This window comes from Dunckerocampus dactyliophorus, chromosome 3 (assembly GCF_027744805.1).
Source record: "Dunckerocampus dactyliophorus isolate RoL2022-P2 chromosome 3, RoL_Ddac_1.1, whole genome shotgun sequence".
NCBI lineage: Eukaryota > Metazoa > Chordata > Actinopteri > Syngnathiformes > Syngnathidae > Dunckerocampus > Dunckerocampus dactyliophorus.
The window spans coordinates 23,599,657-23,617,952 of record NC_072821.1 but is presented as its reverse complement, the minus strand read 5'-3'; the positions used below and the strand labels follow the sequence as shown (position 1 = coordinate 23,617,952).

The following is an 18,296-nucleotide window of genomic DNA, read 5'->3' as shown; positions in this document are numbered from 1 at the left end:
CCTCTGGGTGAATGTCCTTTCCAACTGCCGACGCTCATGCCCCACACTCATTTAAACATGGCAGACTTTACCATGGATGAGGTGAGGGCAGTGGTGATGAAAGCATGGGTGGGATGTGCCCCAGGACCATCAGGCACCACCTATAAAATCTACAAATGCTGCCCACAGCTGCTGAAGAGGTTCTCAAAGGTCCTACGCACACTGTGGAAGAAGAGCTCGGTGCCAAAAGAGCTAAATTTGACGAGACTTGGACAGTTCTGGAAGATTTCCCTATTTGGACGTAGAGGGGAAAATATTCTGGTCTACATCGACAAAAGGATAACAACATACTTGCTCACCAATGAGTTAATTGATGCAAGTGTCCGAAAATGCTCTGGATATTATCGCAGCTTATCAACGAAGCCAAGAGTAGCTACAACAAACTCTCTGTCATTTGGTTTGACCTCGCCAAAGCCTACCCAAGTGTCCCAAACCAGCTAATCCCAAAGGCATTGGATCACTACAGAGTTCCATCACAAGTAGTTCAGCTCGTGATGTTGCATATGGATGTGCTGCCGATGAGGTTCACCGTGGGAAGCATCACCACCAAATGGCAAAGGCTCGAGAAGAGCATCATGGCCGGATGCACGTTTTCTGTGGCCCTGTCCATAGCGGCTCTGAATCTGTTGCTGAAGGCAGGCGGAACACAGTGCAGAAGAATGAAAGCAACGATGGCACGAAACACCCTGCCTGTCGAGCTTTCATGGATGACGTGACAGTGATGACTCCATCAATCCACCGGACACAATGGATCCTGAGTACTCTGGAAAAGATGGCAACATGGTCACGCCTGCAGTTCAAACCAGAAAAATTCAGGAGCCTCAGTATCTTGAAGGGAAAGCTAACCAAACAGCTTCAGCATCCAAGGCTCTGAGATTCCAACAATCCAGGATCAAAGGATCCAATTCCTAAAAAAAGCATTATTACAGCAGGACAGCAGAAATGTCACCAACACCAAAGTTCAGCACACCTGGCTCAAGGCAATCGAGCACAGCCAACTACTCAGGAGGTTTAAAGTCTGGTGCTTTCAGTACAACATTATACCTTCGCTGAAATGGCCCTTCCTACTTGATGACTTTCTCATGTCCCAAGTAGAAGGAATGGAAAGACTGTGCAGCAAGTTCTTGCTGAAATGGCAGAGAGTTCACCCATCCTTCAGCACAATCAACCTGTATAGCAAGACCTCCAAGCTTCCCTTGCCAGACTCATCAGTGGTTGAGGAGTTTAAAGCCACCAAGGCAAGGGCAGATAGTACACTCTTTTTGTTTGAAGACGGGAAGGTAAGACATGTAAGCAAGACCATTAAATGTGGCAGAAAGTGGAAACCCAAGCAAGCTGTGATGGAAGCAGAATTCTACTGGAAACATGAAGAAATCATGGGTGTGGTATGCCAGGGACTCCTGGGCCTTGGGCACTACGGGAAGAAAAGGTGGAGCAGAGCTGATGCCAGAGTCAAAAAGGCCTCATGGTGAAAGCGATTGGACTCAGGGCCGATGGACGCAGTGGGACCAGACACAGGAGCAACCACTGTCTTGGAAAGAACTGTGGCAAACCAACCAAGGAAAGTTGAGCTTTCTCCTGCGCTCTGTGACTGACCTGTTGCCAACCCCAAGCAACATAAAGATTTGAGGTGGAGAGGAAGACCCATCTTGCAACCAATGTGGAGCAGCCTCCTGTACACTGAACCACATCCTGATGATTGGCCAAGACATTGGCAGAAGGGCGCATCAGATAGAGGCACGATAATGTCCTCACGGAAATCACCAAATCACCAGCAGGCCCAACCTTCCGGAGCCATAATCTTAGTGAGGGAAGGCTCGCAAGACCATCACATCAGCCAAGAACCTACCTTTTACCTTAGAATGTGCCTCCAACTCGGAGCTGAGTGTGGACTTGAATAAGAAGCTTGTGACCTCGCTGCGACCAGACAGGGTCCTGACATCCAGGAGCACGAAAACCATCATAGTCGCTGAGCTTACGGTGTCCTGGGAAGAGAGGATAGCCACGTCCCACCAACTGAAGAAAGCCAAATACCAATACCTGATCAATGAAGCTGTTCTTCCCCACTTGGCTGCAGTGAATTCCCGGCAAAATCGTTGCGTTACTTCCTCTAGAGGGTTGGGAATCTCAAACAGCTGAAGATAGCCACCGGGGACATAGCCGCAGCAGCTGAGTTCAGCTCAAGATGGCTGTGGCTGAAGAGAGCCCACAGTCGGAACCCGTCTGCATGCGAAGCCTAGTCAGTTTTCTCTGCCCCACTCAGGCGATGTGTACAGGTTAAGGGGCGAAACACCTGTGAACCTGAGATCCCTGCTGATGATGCAGAAGGGTTTCCAACAATGTGGATGCTCCAAGGAATACCATCTCGGAAGAAGATCTGCATCAGCATCCTTAGTGTAGTTCCTGCAGTTGCAGCTTGTGGCAAAGCATCTCTGCTGTTTACTTCACCATGTGATCCATTTTATTCACTAAAGATCATACATTTGCAAGGAAAATGCTTGGTAAGGAGAGTCAGTGCAGTCTTAACTTGAGCTTAGCTTGTATTGCTCCACGCCTTCCTCACCTTTGCTTACATTCTCACTGCCACTTGCGAGCACTTCCACCTGGCTGGGTGGTGGGTGTTGACCCCGGAACTCTGGAGATCTCAAGGTCGAGTCGATGGAGCGGCGAAATACAACATCATACAGCATGTACAACATACAACATGTAAGATATGAGCAAAATAACAACTACAAAATGGCAAATCTGGAAGAGGTGCTGGGTTTTGTAGTGTGTACGCGTAAATATGGAGAGTATTAGTACAGAGTGAAACTGCAAAATTTGAAGCATGACGTGGCGAGGGACGACTGTATTCTTGTTTTTCGCACTTATTTTCAGTATTATTTAATATAGTATATTTTGTAGTCAGCCTCAATTTGCACAAGAGACTTCAACGCTGCCTTCCAAGTAAAAGATTTGCAGAAGATGAAACAATATGTCTGACAATGCGTGCCAGACAAATTATTTTCTTTTCCTCTTGGAGACACTTCCCCCTCTGATCTAATTGTGTAAGCTATGGCATGTCTGTTCAAAGTATTCCCCTTAATTCTGATACAAGCTGCTCAGTATTTCATTTTGTTTGAATATTTATACCCATGTGTTCATCTGGAAATGGAACAAAATAGTGACAACATCATAATGAATAACATGTTTCATGAACTCTTTTGGGAAAAAATGCATTTTATTCATATTCATGTACAGTATGAACTACAATCTCAGGTATCAATAAATGGACATCATCCTCAGAAAAATTAGCTGGACAAGCACAGTCTCTTGCTGTTCTTTTTTTCCCTTGTTTTTCTTTTGCATTTTTTAAACAATTGAAGCACATGTAAAAGTCTGAGCTTAATATTTTTTGCAATTTGTTTTTGAAAATATTTTTTTGTAGAAATTGAACCATTTGATGGTTATCCTCTCCAAAAATGAGAGAATATTCCCACATACAGTAACCCCTCCCCATACATGGACAGTTGGCAGAATAACTCACAAGGTTTTGATCACCTTGGCTTGGGTTCTGCACAAAAATCAAGCTTACTCTATCAGTATGTCATGTCCAAAATTCTGCACTTCAGTCTTAATTTCATCCCAAAATAGCCCCATGTATAGGGACAGTTTTCTCATGTACATACTTCCATAGCAGAGCATTTCCATTCACTCTGAAAAAACTCTCATTCCCAAATATATAGGTATATAAAATCCCAACCTTTTTTTTTTATTATAGCCAGAATCAACACTGAATCATTAAGCCACCAAAAACAGTTAAATAAATTTAGTACTGAAACAGAAAACAGTGGAAAGGGAAAGAATGGTTCACACTTCACATTATTCATGATGCCCACATCATTCATAACACCAGCAGAAAGGCTGATATTTCTAATCCATTTCTGCAGTTTGTACCCACACATTGGTCTTGTAATGTTTATTTAGGTTCCATCAAATGTGTGTTATTGAGAAGTGATGGAGGAAAAAATGTGGGTGACTAACTGATCAGACGCATATGAGTTGGTGAGCGACGGGCCTTTATTACATTGCTCCTATAAGATATGGTAGCGGTCCTTACTGAATTTAAAATTAATGAGGCGAGGAGGAATGGAAAGATAAACTGCTCACATTTTCAAATCATGAAGTAATTTATTTAATTTCAACAGCATGAAGCTCCACAGTGCTCTGCAACGATGATGTCATATGTTCCATGATTCCATCTGTAATCACCCCTTACATTATTTGGCAATAATCACTGGCGTCTGTTTAATCTTCACTGGGAAATTCAGATAAGCTTGTTGCACAGAGACCAGTGCAGACGAGTGAAAGGCATATCCACCTCATCTTACTTTCCACACAAGGTCACCGTTTCCATGGCGACTGTCTGATGGCTAGTTTTGCCTCCTTATGCCTTATCTATTTTTCATTCCTCTTCCTTCATATCTTCCATATTTCTGTTTGAAGACCCCTCATGACCCTTGTGGGTCTATCCTTCCTCCACACACCTACTGGTCTTACTTTTTTTCCTCTGAAAGACTGAATAGAAAAACAAACTACTGAGACAATCTTCTGATGGACTATAAATGATGCAACATCAAAGTGAGTCTCTTTTTTTTGTATAAAAACAATGACTCTGAGCAGGGGTCGCTTCCATATCAAAGTCCTCTACCCCTGTTACATGCTCGGCACATGGCGAGAGAAAAACTCTAATGCTGTTTGGTTATCAGCTTTCCACTGTGGGTCTGCAAATGAAGTGCTGATGCAGTTTAATGAGACGTAACCCATCTCCCTATTTTTGTGCCAGGTCTCTCGCTGCTTCACTGAGTACGTTAGCCCTGTCTGCATTGGTCCGACAGGGTCACACTACATTACAAAGCTGCCTCATTTGCCTCTTTATCTGTACCAACAGATGGACTATCAGCACATGAGCTTGTGTGACCCCGGGGTGATGGCGAGGTAACACGACACTGCATGGACGTACATCATAACTGGGTTAACAGAGAGGGTACTGACTGCAGCCTTATGCTCCCCTTCATTTTCTCAAGCAATATTCTGCCGTCGTGCGGCACACGCCGACGGCTAAAGCGAGACAAATGAGACATGGCAAGGGCTGAGAAATGTCCCTGAATTAAGCAGCAGAGACAATCAAAGAAGGACAAGCATGAGGACACTGAGAAACAGGGAACGGGGAGGGAGTAGAAAGGGGGCGAGACAGAAATGAGAAAACGAATGCAACAAAAGAACTAATAAAGAATTGAAGTGTAAATAATAGTTGGAGGGAGGAGTGGGAGCAAGAACTTTATCTTAATTACAATGAATGATATATGGCTGCTTTAAAAAGCCTCAGGGGGAATGCACATACTAATTTGGCTGCTTTCCTCCTCAGACACACTGGTTTCCCTGTGATATCATCAAGAGTTTTTCCATCAAAAGACTCTGCTGAATGGCAGCTGTAACGGCATGATTATAAAAATTAACACATTTTATGTTGGAAACCACACCGATGTTTCCTAATGTGGACTCAGAGCAACAAGCAAATAAATGCTTATAAAAATGAAAACAATTCCCTTCACAAAAACCAAAACATCATCTGAGAGCAAACGTTAAATTCAATGACCTTGTATTCACTTCAGTCTAAGGCCAACATTCCATATTCACATTTAGTAAACCATTCTTTTCCTTGTGCAGCTTTACAGATAGAGAAAGAAAACAAGCTAAAGAGCTATCACAATTTGTTTTTTTTTCATTAGTCACTAGACATACTTTTTCAATAAATAATCTTTGTTTTTTAAAGACAATTAATAAAGTATAATCAGTGGTCCCTTTTCCAAATGTGGATTTAGCACTGTTATTGACATTAACTGTGCCACCTTAATGTCATAAGGATGTATTTGATCCTCTTTGTGGTGTCCTTTGTGTACCCAAAAATGCTCATGTTGAAAATGATGTTGAATGCAACCTCAGATTTGGGTCTCTTGTACATTGTCTTTTGAACAGGCTTGAATCAGTAAATGTTCCTGTGTGGTAGAGCTGTGTATGGTACTGAGCATGGAGGGGTGATGGTAAGTGCTCTTGTAGGTGTTGTAGTGGTTGTAGTGCTCCAGTGGGGGCAGCGATAGGTGTCTGTCAATAGCAGCAACACCTGCAAGCTCTTCTTCAACAGTAATGACCTCCATAGAGGAGGCTGGGCCATCAGGATCCTGTTGGTTATGCTGCTTTCTCATTTTATAGAAAATAACAAGCAGAACAGCAGCCATAAGCGTGATAGCCACAAAGCAGCCAATGATAATCTTGGTGGTTTTCATCACCTCATCCAGACCGTTGAGGGCTCTTTCTCCATCCAGGTCTAGAACTGGAATGGTATAAGTCCTCTCTGTTGTCCTTGTTGAAACGGGCGTGCTTTTTGTTGTCGAGGATGACACCCAACCGAACGGGGGAAGTGGTGTGTGGCTGTCATCACCTGGGGTCTCAATGGTCTCCACTGTGACTGTTGTAAAATACGTCACCCCACTGTTTTCCACAGAAGTGACGTTGAGCACAGCAGAGGCGGAGATATTGCCCGCTGTGTTGCTGACCATACAAGTGTACGTCCCAGTGTCTTGCATTGTGACGCTGGTAAAGTTAAGCGTCCCGTCATTGAGTACAGATAGACGCACCTTATAAGCCCCGTGTGTCACCAGGGAGCCGTTTGGCGTAAACCAGCTGATGGATGTCAAGGAGCTTGTACGGCATTTAAGCTCTGCACCCATGCCCTCAGTCACATTTAAGTCAGTGGGTGGCTCCACTATGACAGGAATGTCACACTGGAAATAGCTATGGTCCAATTCCCCTATGTAGCGTCCTTTAAACAGTGTCGGAGTGTGGCAACGGGCACAGCAACTCGTATTGGCAGGTACAGACTCCTTTAGCCACCAACTCAGCCACAAGATATCACAGTTGCAATTCCAAGGATTGTGATGAAGGTGGACTCGTTCCATGCGATGAAGTGGTGTGAAGAGGTCATGTGGTAGAAAGGTTAGGTTGTTGTGAGCAAGGTTAAGCTCTACTAATGACTGCAAGTCATCAAAGGAATTTCTCTCAATGGTTTGAATCTGAGCATGCATCATCCATAGCTTCTGGAGGTTCACTAGTCCTGTAAATGCGCTTGGCTTGACAACAGACAGCTGATTTCCAGACATTTCCAGTTCCTCAAGTCTTACTAGTGGTAAGATGTTAGGGATCTCCTTGAGGTTGCACATTCCCAGATTCAAATAGCGTAGATTGCTCAAGTCTTTGAAAGCTCCATCTGAAATGTAGGAGAGACGTTTAAGCTCACCAAGATCCAGCCTTCGGAGAGAGGGGACCCGGTTGAAGGCATAAGATGGTATACTTTCAATAGGGTTGTTCCGAAGCCACAATTCCTTTAGCTTGGACAAATACTCAAATGCTCCATTAGGGATTGTCGTGAGTCGATTATCAAAGAGCTCCAGTGTGTTCAGGCTCGCAAGTCCATTGAAGGCGCCTATCTCAATGCTGCGGATGTGATTCTTGCTCAGCTGCAGAATCTCCAGATGGCGCAGGTGCTTAAAACTGTCCACCTTGATAACCTGAATGAGGTTGTCTTGAAGGTTTAGGTAACGGGTGTTGGTGGAGATGCCATCTGGCACGTCCCGTAGACTGCGACGGGTGCATATGACTTTGCTGAACTGGTTACTGCACGAGCAGACGGAGGGACAGGTCTGTGCACGAACTAGCCCGGCCACCACCAAGATATGAAGGGCCAAGAGGACCACAAAAAGGGGGTTGGACAGTGCCCCCTTCAGCCTACGACTTCTCATTGTCTGGCGGTGGAGGGAGATCATTTTGTTCAGCATTCATAGTTCATCTGCTGTTTTTGTTTTCTGTAAAACACAAAAAGAGAAAAACTCAGTAAAAAGCACAAACCGCATTTGGAAGCATTACAAGATAATGTGGCATTGTAATTTGGCCTCACTCTGCTAAAGACTGTGACATACTGCAGCACATAGACATCATTTCCCTCGCGGGCCTAATAAAGTATATTTATTATGTTTATGTGGTTGTAAAAGACGTGTGCACACAAGCCAAGACTACCACACCTGTTTAAGTTGCCCATGCCTTCTTTACGGCAACATGCACGGATCCCTACTGGTGGAAATGGCTGTGTTATTACTACATATGAGGAGCCATTCATACAAGTGCACATTAGTGCTAAAAAATATTAATAAAAAAAACGGCTGCAAGATGGCGTAGTTAGCATATTGGCCACACAGTCAGGAGAGTGAGGGTTCAAATCTCCGTTTGGGCACCTCTGTGGAGAGTTTGCATGTTTTCCCCATGCATATGTGAGTGGGTTTTCTCAAAAACCTGCATGTTAGGCTAATTGGAGACTCTAAATTGGCCATAGGTACGAATGTGAGTGTGAATGGTTGTTTGTCTATATGTGCCCTTTGATTGGTTGGCGACCAGTCCAGGGTGTGCCCCGCCTCTCACCCAAAGTCAGCTAGGATAGGCTCCAGCGTACCTGTGACCATCAAAATGGATGCATGGAAGAATTAAAAATCATAAAATTAAACGATACCTCTGCACAAATCAAATATCCAATAAAAGAGCTATCATTCATTTGCTGAGCCTGTTCACGGTCACAGGTGGCCTGAAGCCAATATAGGTTTTTGGACTGTGGGAGGAAACAGGAGTACCTGGAGTAAACCCATGCAAGCGCTGGGACAACATGCAATACAGACCAGTACAGGCTGTGAGGCAGACATGTTAACCACATATGCAACCAAGCTGTTCAACTGAGACTGTCAAAATGGGATTAACAATTAATACTTACAATTAATACAATTAATACCCAAGTAATTTTCTTATATATAGAACCTTTTAGTATATAAAGTGATGAGCGCTGTAGCCTGACTGTCAAGTCAATGGGGAATGCATTTATTTGGTGGCAGCATTAACCTATTTATATTTCATTAGATTCCAATTTATCATGACACCCAAAAACAAATATTGACTAAAGTGTGAATAAGCAATATGGTATTGTTCCATAAGTATAACAGATTCACCAGAGCTCAGTTTACTTTACATTGCATCAATCCATTCAGGTCGTCATTGATTAGGAATATGCCTACTTGCCAAAGACCAAAAATAGACCCAGCAATATACAGCAGCTTGGACTTAATTCACACAGTATGATAGGTGTGCTATCACCCCCTTACATACAAGCAGGGTGCTTGTACACATCACGTAGTGCATAAGCACATATCATGTTGTGGGGACCGCAGAGAACATGTGACTTTCTATCCATGTTGTGTGTCAACTACTCACACAGGAAATATGACAACAGATGTTTTCTAAACTGGAAAAATTGTGAACCGAAGTGGAATTGTTCTCTCGTAAGGCTGAGTGGCTGACCTAATCAGCAGAAAATAATCTACATGTGTCTTGTTTTTTCACCAGCCAGGCTGCCATGCTTCCACTGTGCTGGGAGGCTACAGTCTCTGCAGGGGAATGAGATCGAACAAGGCCTCCCACTGGCAAGGGCTCATTTTGTCTGGCTGTACGCTAAAACACTCAAACACAGCAATTGTTGAACGTAGCAAACACACAACAGGAAACAAATACATTGTTGTCAATGAAATGTCTGTAATTGTGTTTGATTGGAATGTTTTTTGAAAAATGCAAAATAAGATGAAGATTGTGTTTTGCTCACAGGCAGAAATTACAGACTTGGACTTAGCTTTTTCAAAATGTTTATCTTCTTACAGTAAAACAGAACAATATTTTTTTTTCCACATAAATGGAAAATAAATAGATTCCACCCTTCATCCCTTCCTAATTGAATCTACACAGCTGAAAATGTATTTAGAGACTGTGAAAGCAGTTTGCTGCTTACATCTAAAATCCTGGCTGAAAGATAAACATACACCCACATTTACTTTTTAGCTTCTGTGCCAGCAGGCATTGGCATGGTACTGTGATTTATAGATTCATTTTCTTATAACAAGCCTGTGCTGGCGTGACAATGGCACTGATCAGGACTTACATAACAAGTATACGCATGTCCATCTAATAAAACATATGAGCATCTTGTAGCTTGTGTTCTTGAGGAATCCATCCATCCATCTATCCATCCATCTATCCATCCATCCATCCATCCATCCATCCATCCATCCATCCATCCATCCATCCATCCATCCATCCATCCATCCATCCGGGGTATACTGGAGCCTATCCCAGCTGATTTCGGGCGACAGGCGGGGTACACCCTGGACTGGTCGTCAGTCAATCACAGTTCTTGAGGAACGTGCAGGGTTTGCCAAACTTTTTCGCTCAAAACCAAAATTGGATATGGAGTGCCTCAATGATCACAAAAATCATGTATAGATTTAATATCAACATCTAAATATATACTGAACATACTGATGAGAATGACCACAAAACACATGGCATTTCTCCAAACACAAATACAAAAAGGCCTTTGCCAACAAATCTAATTGTAGTATCATTTTATATACATACATATTAGAAAAACTGTTTACAGTGGAACGTTTGTTAGCGTACACCCTGGTTAGCATATTTTCAGTGCAAAATGTACGCAAACATGTGCGTCGGTTTGTGTACATGTCCTGGTTAGCGTACAATATGGCATGCGTCATGTTGCATTAATAATACGCCGTGTAAGTCCAACTGTGTTTGTAACATATTTTTATTACAAAGTGTCTCTGTTAGCAGCCTCCTTTCCATGGAAACCAGAATTGGAAGTCACTGTCCCCCAGCTACATGACCTGTCTATGACGTCATCAGCGACTGACACCGTACTTCGCTACGCCATAAGTCTGCTTTTCTGATTGATCACGGCTGGAAAATAACCCACAATGAAGCCAAAGAAATTTGCCAAAAAGTGCCAGCATTCTGATAAAGAAGGTGAGAAACACTACAGAATTCAGAAATAACTCATAGCAAAACACATGGTCCATGTAGCTCGCTCCTCGTCCTCGCCGGCTGCCCCATAGCTGTCTTTGTCAACAATCAAGGTAAATGTTCATTTATCCCTTTCTTTCATCATTTATATGGATTTAAAATTGTTTACTGCATTTAAAACTACTGTATAGTTTATATATATATATATATATATATACTACAGCAAAATTATTAAAAAAAACCATTGATCATCATCACGTACTTTTGAAAGTGTCACTTCACAATCTTGCGCTCTTGTTATCATTATAATACTCATGGCTCGTCTTCAAAACGCTAGTTGTGTGTTGAAGTTGTGCAACAGAAACACGTAGTGTAAGTACAGCTTTAGACAGTTTCGCTATCACAGGGGTCTCCAACAGGTAGCTCACCAGCTGATGTTGAGTAGTTGACCAAACATTGCTTCACCTCTTAGTATTTCATAAAAATGTGATAATACAGGTAAAATGGTCAGCATATAAGGCCCACTGTTAAAAAGCCCACACTTTGTACATGTTTGTCCTTCACTAATAACGTTTTTTTTTGTCAAGCTTTGAGATTCCGCACTATGGCGGCACTTGAAGGCACCACAGTTGTGTGCTGTGAGAGGCAAAATGCCTTCTCTAGCCTGACGACATGGCTAAATGCTCCACCGTGACTCCGATTCCATCTGTTCAGCTTACATTATCATTCATTAGTGGTGAGTACCTATACATGATGTACTTTCAAATGCATTTAATACGTGTGTGAGACATAGTTAAAAAGTACGTCAAGTCAAGCTAGCAGTAGGGCTCAGGCTGGTGAGGGAGGGTGGAGGTAGTGTTGTGTCAAAAATCAAAATTTTTATGGACGTATCAGGAACATAACCTATATCGTTCACATTTTCTGAACATGTGAAACAACACGCATGCACACTAGCCCAAAACGTCTGCAACGAACAAGCTACTGAGCAAAGTTGACAAGTGATTTTAGATTAATAGATTTCATTTCTTTTCAGTAAATTAATTCAACTTCAGTCTGCAACGCATAGATCTTCTGCTTCACTTTGGTTTCCTTCCTCTTTTGAGGAATAAACCCATTCAAGCTGCTGTGAGAGGATTCACAGCATGTTTTTGTTCTGCTTGACAAGGTGCAGCATTTTGAATGTCTTACAAGAAAAGCAACACAACCTAGATACTTTGTCAGCCGACAACGCATTCAGCAATATGGATACCCCGTATCTTAAAAGGACATCTTTGGAAGTGTGTGAAAATAAATAAAATAAACAAAATACACATATTTTAATTACTAATGATTTTCATTAGTTTCATTTGATAATCAGTTAAGAATCAAACATTTAAAACAAATTAAATGACGTCCTTTTTCATGATTTGTTACTAAAATCTAACAAAAAATATATATTTCTTAATTTTTCAAATAATGATGAATAATCCATCCATCCATCCATTTTCTATGCTGCTTTTCGTCATTAGGGGGCTTGCTATCCCAGCTGACTTCGGCAACAGGCGGGGTACACCCTGGACTGGTCGCCAGCCAATCGCAGGGCACATATAGACAAACAACCATTCACACTCACATTCATACCTATGGGCAATTTAGAGTCGCCAATCAACCTCACATGCATGTTTTTGGGAATGTGGGAGGAAACCGAAGTACCCGGAGAAAACCCACGCACGCACGGGGAGAACATGCAAACTCCACACAGAAATGCCCCAAGGGAGGATCGAACCCTTCCCTTCCCTTCGAACGTCTTCCCGATCTCCAGACTGTGGCCAACCTGCTAACCACTAGACCACCGTGGGGGCCATGATGAATAATAACTAAGTTAAAAAACAATGAGCTGAGGCTCCTTGAATTTATTAAGTATCATTATTTGGACTAAGCATGAAGCAAGGTAACACTGAAACAACGTTGATTGTTGTTGACTTTCCATCAGAATCCTCATCAAAATCCATCTATCCATCCATTTTCTATACCGCTTCTTCCTCATTAGGGTCGCGGGGGCATGCTGGAGCCTATCCCAGCTGACTTCGGGCGACAGGCGGGGTACACCCTGGACTGGTCGCCAGCCAATCGCAGGGCACATATAGACAAACAACCATTCACACTCACATTCATACCTATGGGCAATTTAGATCATCAAAATCACGATGGGAAATTTAGCGGCTGCAATTCCTGTTACACACTAGCGGTGGCGGTAATACACGGTGTCAACCACTATTTCAAAAAAGAGAAGAATAGAAGCTGGTGAAGTAGATATGTGTCGCTTTGTACATCTCCCTAGAACATTTTGCATATGCCGGGAATCCCTGTGGGTAAGTTAACTGTTATTCATGTATTTAAGAACATTGCCAATCAAGTCATATTTCCCAGCTTGGAGCTAACATTCATGATGAATAACCCGATGCATGTCATGTGATTGCTCTGATGTGTTTCTATGCCTTTTTCAGGTCAGCAGTTTTCTATGTCTCCACCACCTTCATGTAAGTTTGTTTTGTCTAATGTAACAGGATAGCTTCATCTTTTGCAAATACCATGGGAAGCCCACCATAAATGAACTGACCAACATTCATATCCAGTTTTTAGATGAATCGACACAACTCAGGCACACTGCCAGTCACCCTTTTCAGACCCCAGTTTATCAACCAACCAGGCAAAGCTCCTACACAGCTCTGGACCCAATTCAAGGTACGTTCAATTTCCAGTTTAATCCAATTACATGACCAGGAAGCTGAAAACAAAAGAAGAATGTGTCTCTCGAAAATTGAATAACTGTGTTGATTTATGGTGATGAAATCAACGTTGTTTCAATGTTAGCAGCGTGTGCAAAATGATGCTAAATCAACATTGGAATCTGATGTTTCAATTACCTAATGCTGAAAATTCAACCCATTGTTTCAATGTCACCTCGATATCTGGGAATGAAACAGCAAGGCACTTTTTTACATTTATTACATATCAACAGGCCACACGGTGGCTGGGTGGCTAGCATGTTGGCTACACAGTCAGGAGCGTGCGTGCGTGGGTTTTCTCCGGGTACTCCGGTTTCCTCCCACATTCCAAAAACATGCATGTTAGGTTAACTGGAGACTCTAAATTATCCATAGGGCTGAATGGGAGCGTGAATGATTGTTTGTCTATATGTGCCCTGCGATTGGCTGGGGACCAGTCCAGGGTGTACCCTGCCTCTCGCCCAAAGGAATGGGATAGGCTCCAGCATACCCCTGCGACGCTAATGAGGATAAGCAACATGGAACATGGATGGATGGAAATATCAACATATGTAGACATAAAAAAACATGCTACTAATCAGAGCCATTTGCAACTAGAAGTAATTGAATGAAGTTATATTTATTCTGACAAGTCTGGCTTAATGACAGAGAAAGAAACCTGTTGCGGCTTAGAGAACTGTCAAGCTAAGCTGAACTGCATTCATCTATTTATTTAACACATTATGGATTCATTACATTTGCTTTCATTTACTGCGAGTTTGATTCATGTCTATGTGTTAATGTTTAACGCCTGTACAAGGTTCTCACACACTATGGATTTCTTAGAGATGTATATGAATAACCGATCTGTTGCCTCAGTGTTTGAGATCACTACGAGGGTTCATTAACATTACCTATCTTTTCAATTATCTGTGAATAACTTATTACAAAAAGGGAAATTAAATTCTTACTGGCATTAAAGTCAGTGTCAACTACTCATAATACTATAGTTGGACTTTAAATGTACCTTAACCAAAGCAAAACAGGAAGACACCAAACAAAGTACAATATGCTCAGGTGTTTATTTCATTCGCTCCACAATGGCGACTTACAGCTGCACAGGTTTTGCCTCCCTTGAACATATCCATAAGTTCAACTTTCTCCTTTCTGTGGTTTAGGTTTCTTTCCAAAATCCTGAAAAGGTGCAGGACGTTTGGGCGCGCTAAGCTTGACAATCACAAAAACTCACAGCAAAAACAACTACCTTGAAAAATTGAATGAGAGATTTTTAGCTCGTGCGTCTTGAACTCCTTTCCAACCGCATGTGGTGCCACCAGCACAAAGTACAAGGTACCATAAATTCCGGTGTATAAGCCGCTACTTATTTCTTAAACTTTGAACCTTGAGGCTGATACAGCGATGCAGCAAATTAAATATGACACTCAAGGTGTCATATTTCAAGGAACACTTTACTAACACAAAATTCATCACATAGCAACTTAACACCCATGTCTCAACACATGTCCCAATATCCATCCATCCATCCATCCATTTTCTATACCGCTTCATCCTCATTAGGGTCGCGGGGGCATGCTGGAGCCTATCCCAGCTGACTTCGGGCGACAGGCGGGGTACACCCTGGACTGGTCGCCAGCCAATCGCAGGGCAATGTCCCAATATAAGCATTATATATAAAGCATTGTGTCTGTGCAACACATTCCTTGGGCGCTGCAATGTCATCAGCTTCCCCGGCTTTGGGCTCCGGGCCCTCTAGCTCCCTCTGGTGAACAGAAGCAACACTGCAGCGCCATCCACCATTTTTTTATACTTTCTATGCTCCTTCAATGAAATGGTTTTCTCAACGAAATGCATTATGGGAAAACTTTAAAATGTTTTTAAATGTTTTTTTATGTTGAACTTGTATTGATACATGTTTCTATATTTATGAGGTATAATGTTTGAGTGTTAAGTTGCAGTGTGATGACTTTAATGTTGTTTGTAACATGAAACCATGAGTCAGACTGTTATATTGAGTAATGACATCTTGCAATTTATAATGGTTTGACAAGGTTGTTGTGAGGTTTTTTTCATAGCTCATGATTGGCTCCTGTCAAATAAAGAGCTGACTCGTCCTCACGGATTCGTGCACACCATTATATGCCATTTTATGATGTGGACACCTGCGGTTTATACACCAGTGCATCTTATATACGAGCAAACCTTTTTTTTCCTCAAAATTCCGTTGGTGCAGCTTATACTTCAGTGCAGTTTATACACTGGAATTTACAATACAAACAAAAGCCCTTGGCCATTCAAACCTCACACCAACATGTACTGTATGCTGTATTGTTATGCAGTTATTTATAATGCAGACATTTTGTGCTTTATTATTACATTTACAAATTATTAATGATAGGGTGAGTGAGATGGGTTTTCTCCAAAAAACGGCCTATTTTTGAAAAGAAAATCACAAAGGGCGGGTTTTCCCACAAATAAAAGAAAAAAATGTTTTGATCAAAAAACCAGTTGGCAAGGTCGCGAATGCTGAATGCTCCCAATATACGGGGATCCACTGTATACTGAATATTTTACATGAAGGCACTATGCACAATGTTCTGAGAGAGGATCAGCATGTCAGCGTCTCATTTGTGATGCTAGTAGCCTTCCTGCAAGCTTAGATGTTTACCGTATTTTCCGGACTCTAAGTCACACTTTTTTTCATAGTTTGGCTGGTCATGTGACTTATAGGGAGGTGTGACTTATACACAATATATATCGTGGTGTGAAAAAGTGTTTGCCCCCTTCATGATTTGTTATTTTTTGCTTGTTTGTCACACTGAAATGTGTCAGATCAACAAACAAATTTAAATTTTAGTCAATGACAACACAACTCAACACAAAATGCAGTTTTTAAATGAAACTTTTGGTTATTGAGGGAGAAAAAATCCAAACCTGCATGGCCCTGTGTGAAAAAATGATTGCTCCCTAAACCTAACAAATGGTTGGGCCACACTTAGCAGCAACAACTGCAATCAAGCATTTGCAATAACTTGCAATGAGTCTCTTACAGCCCTGTGGAGGAATTTTGGCCCACGTATGTTTGCAAAATTGTTGTAATTCAGCCACATTGGAGGGTTTTCGAGCATGAACCGCTTTTTTAAGGTCATGCCACAGCATCTCAATAAGATTCAGGTCAGGACTTTGACTAGGCCACTCCAAAGTCTTGTTGTTTTTTTCTTCTTCAGCCAGGTGGACTTGCTGGTGTGTTTTGGATCATTGTCTTGCTGCAGGACCCAAGTTGGTTTCAACTTGAGGTCACAAACAGATGGCTGGACATTCTCCTTCAGAATTTTTGATAGACATCAGAATTCATGGTTCTATTTATCAAGTCGTCCAGATCCTGAAGCAGCAAAACAGTCCCAAACCATCGCACTACCACCACCATATTTTACTGTTGGTGTGATGTTCTTTTTCTGAAACGCGGCATGACTTTTATGCCAGATGAAATGGGACACACATCTTCCAAAAAGTTCAACTTTTGTCCTGTCAGACCACAGAGTATTTTCCCAAAAGTTTTGGGGATCATCAAGACGCTTTATGGCAAAATTGAGACAAGCCTTAATGTTCTATTTGCTCAGCAGTGGTTTTTGTCTTGGAACCGTTTTTGCTCAGTGTCTTTCTTATGGTAGAGTCATGAACCCTGACCTTAACTGAATCCTGCAGTTCCTTGGATCTTGTTGTAGGTTCTTTTGTGATCTCTTCGCTGGAGTCCCTACTAATGGCTTTATAAGCTTTAGCAGACTGATGGGTTGAAGAGGAGGGGCAATCACTTTTTCACACATAGCCATGTATTTATTGAAAAATCATTTAAAAACTGCAATTTGTGTTCATTTGTGTTGTCATTGACTAATACTTCAATTAGTTTAATAATCCAAAACATTTAAGTGTGACAAAAATGCAAAAAAATAGGAATTCAGGAAAGGGGAAAACACCACTTTATATAAATGTTTATTTCCTAGTTTTGACACATTTTTTGACTGATGCAACGTATTGTATGGAAAATACCGTAGTTGTCTTTTGTGTAACTTTCATGTGTTTGCGTCGTTCTGTTTAGTTTTAGAGACTTTGGAATAATATTTCCAGGTTGGCTTGTGTATTTATTTCATTGTTCACGCTACAATGTCCGTGACAAGTGTTTTTGTCTTACTGTGCCTCTCTACTCCAAAAGAAGGTGCATGCATGCAGTTCCCCTCCCCCAGCTTGGCCTGGGTACCGGTTGTGCTGCTGGTGTTAGGGAAATAAATCTCAGGAGCTGTGCTGTGCTGCTGACTTATCAGCCAAACTCCATTCTTTCAACAGGAACAGAAATGATGGGCCTTTCACTGAGTGGATGAATCTTGCGGCAAAATGACATGCTTATGTGTATTTATCATTTTTATGCTATTGGGAAGATTTGGATGTAACAAATATGTTTGCTGTATCGTTACTGGCACGCTTACTGCATGGTGCATGGTGCTTGTTCCATCCGGTACATGCATGCATACATATGCATGAAAATGCATTATG

The 18,296-nt window shown here is 42.0% G+C and overlaps 1 protein-coding gene across 1 annotated transcript in view; it reads right to left on the bottom strand.

Annotated features, from left to right (window-relative positions):
* Positions 1-3,090: 3,090 nt before the first annotated feature.
* The window catches only part of LOC129178407 (leucine-rich repeat-containing protein 4C-like), a 76,094-nt gene continuing 60,888 nt past the window's right edge, over positions 3,091-18,296 (bottom strand). The window contains exon 2 of the mRNA XM_054770622.1: positions 3,091-7,940. Coding sequence (XP_054626597.1) covers positions 6,021-7,913 — 1,893 coding nt within the window. The 5' untranslated portion in view covers positions 7,914-7,940 and the 3' untranslated portion in view covers positions 3,091-6,020. The remainder of the gene's footprint in view (positions 7,941-18,296) is intronic.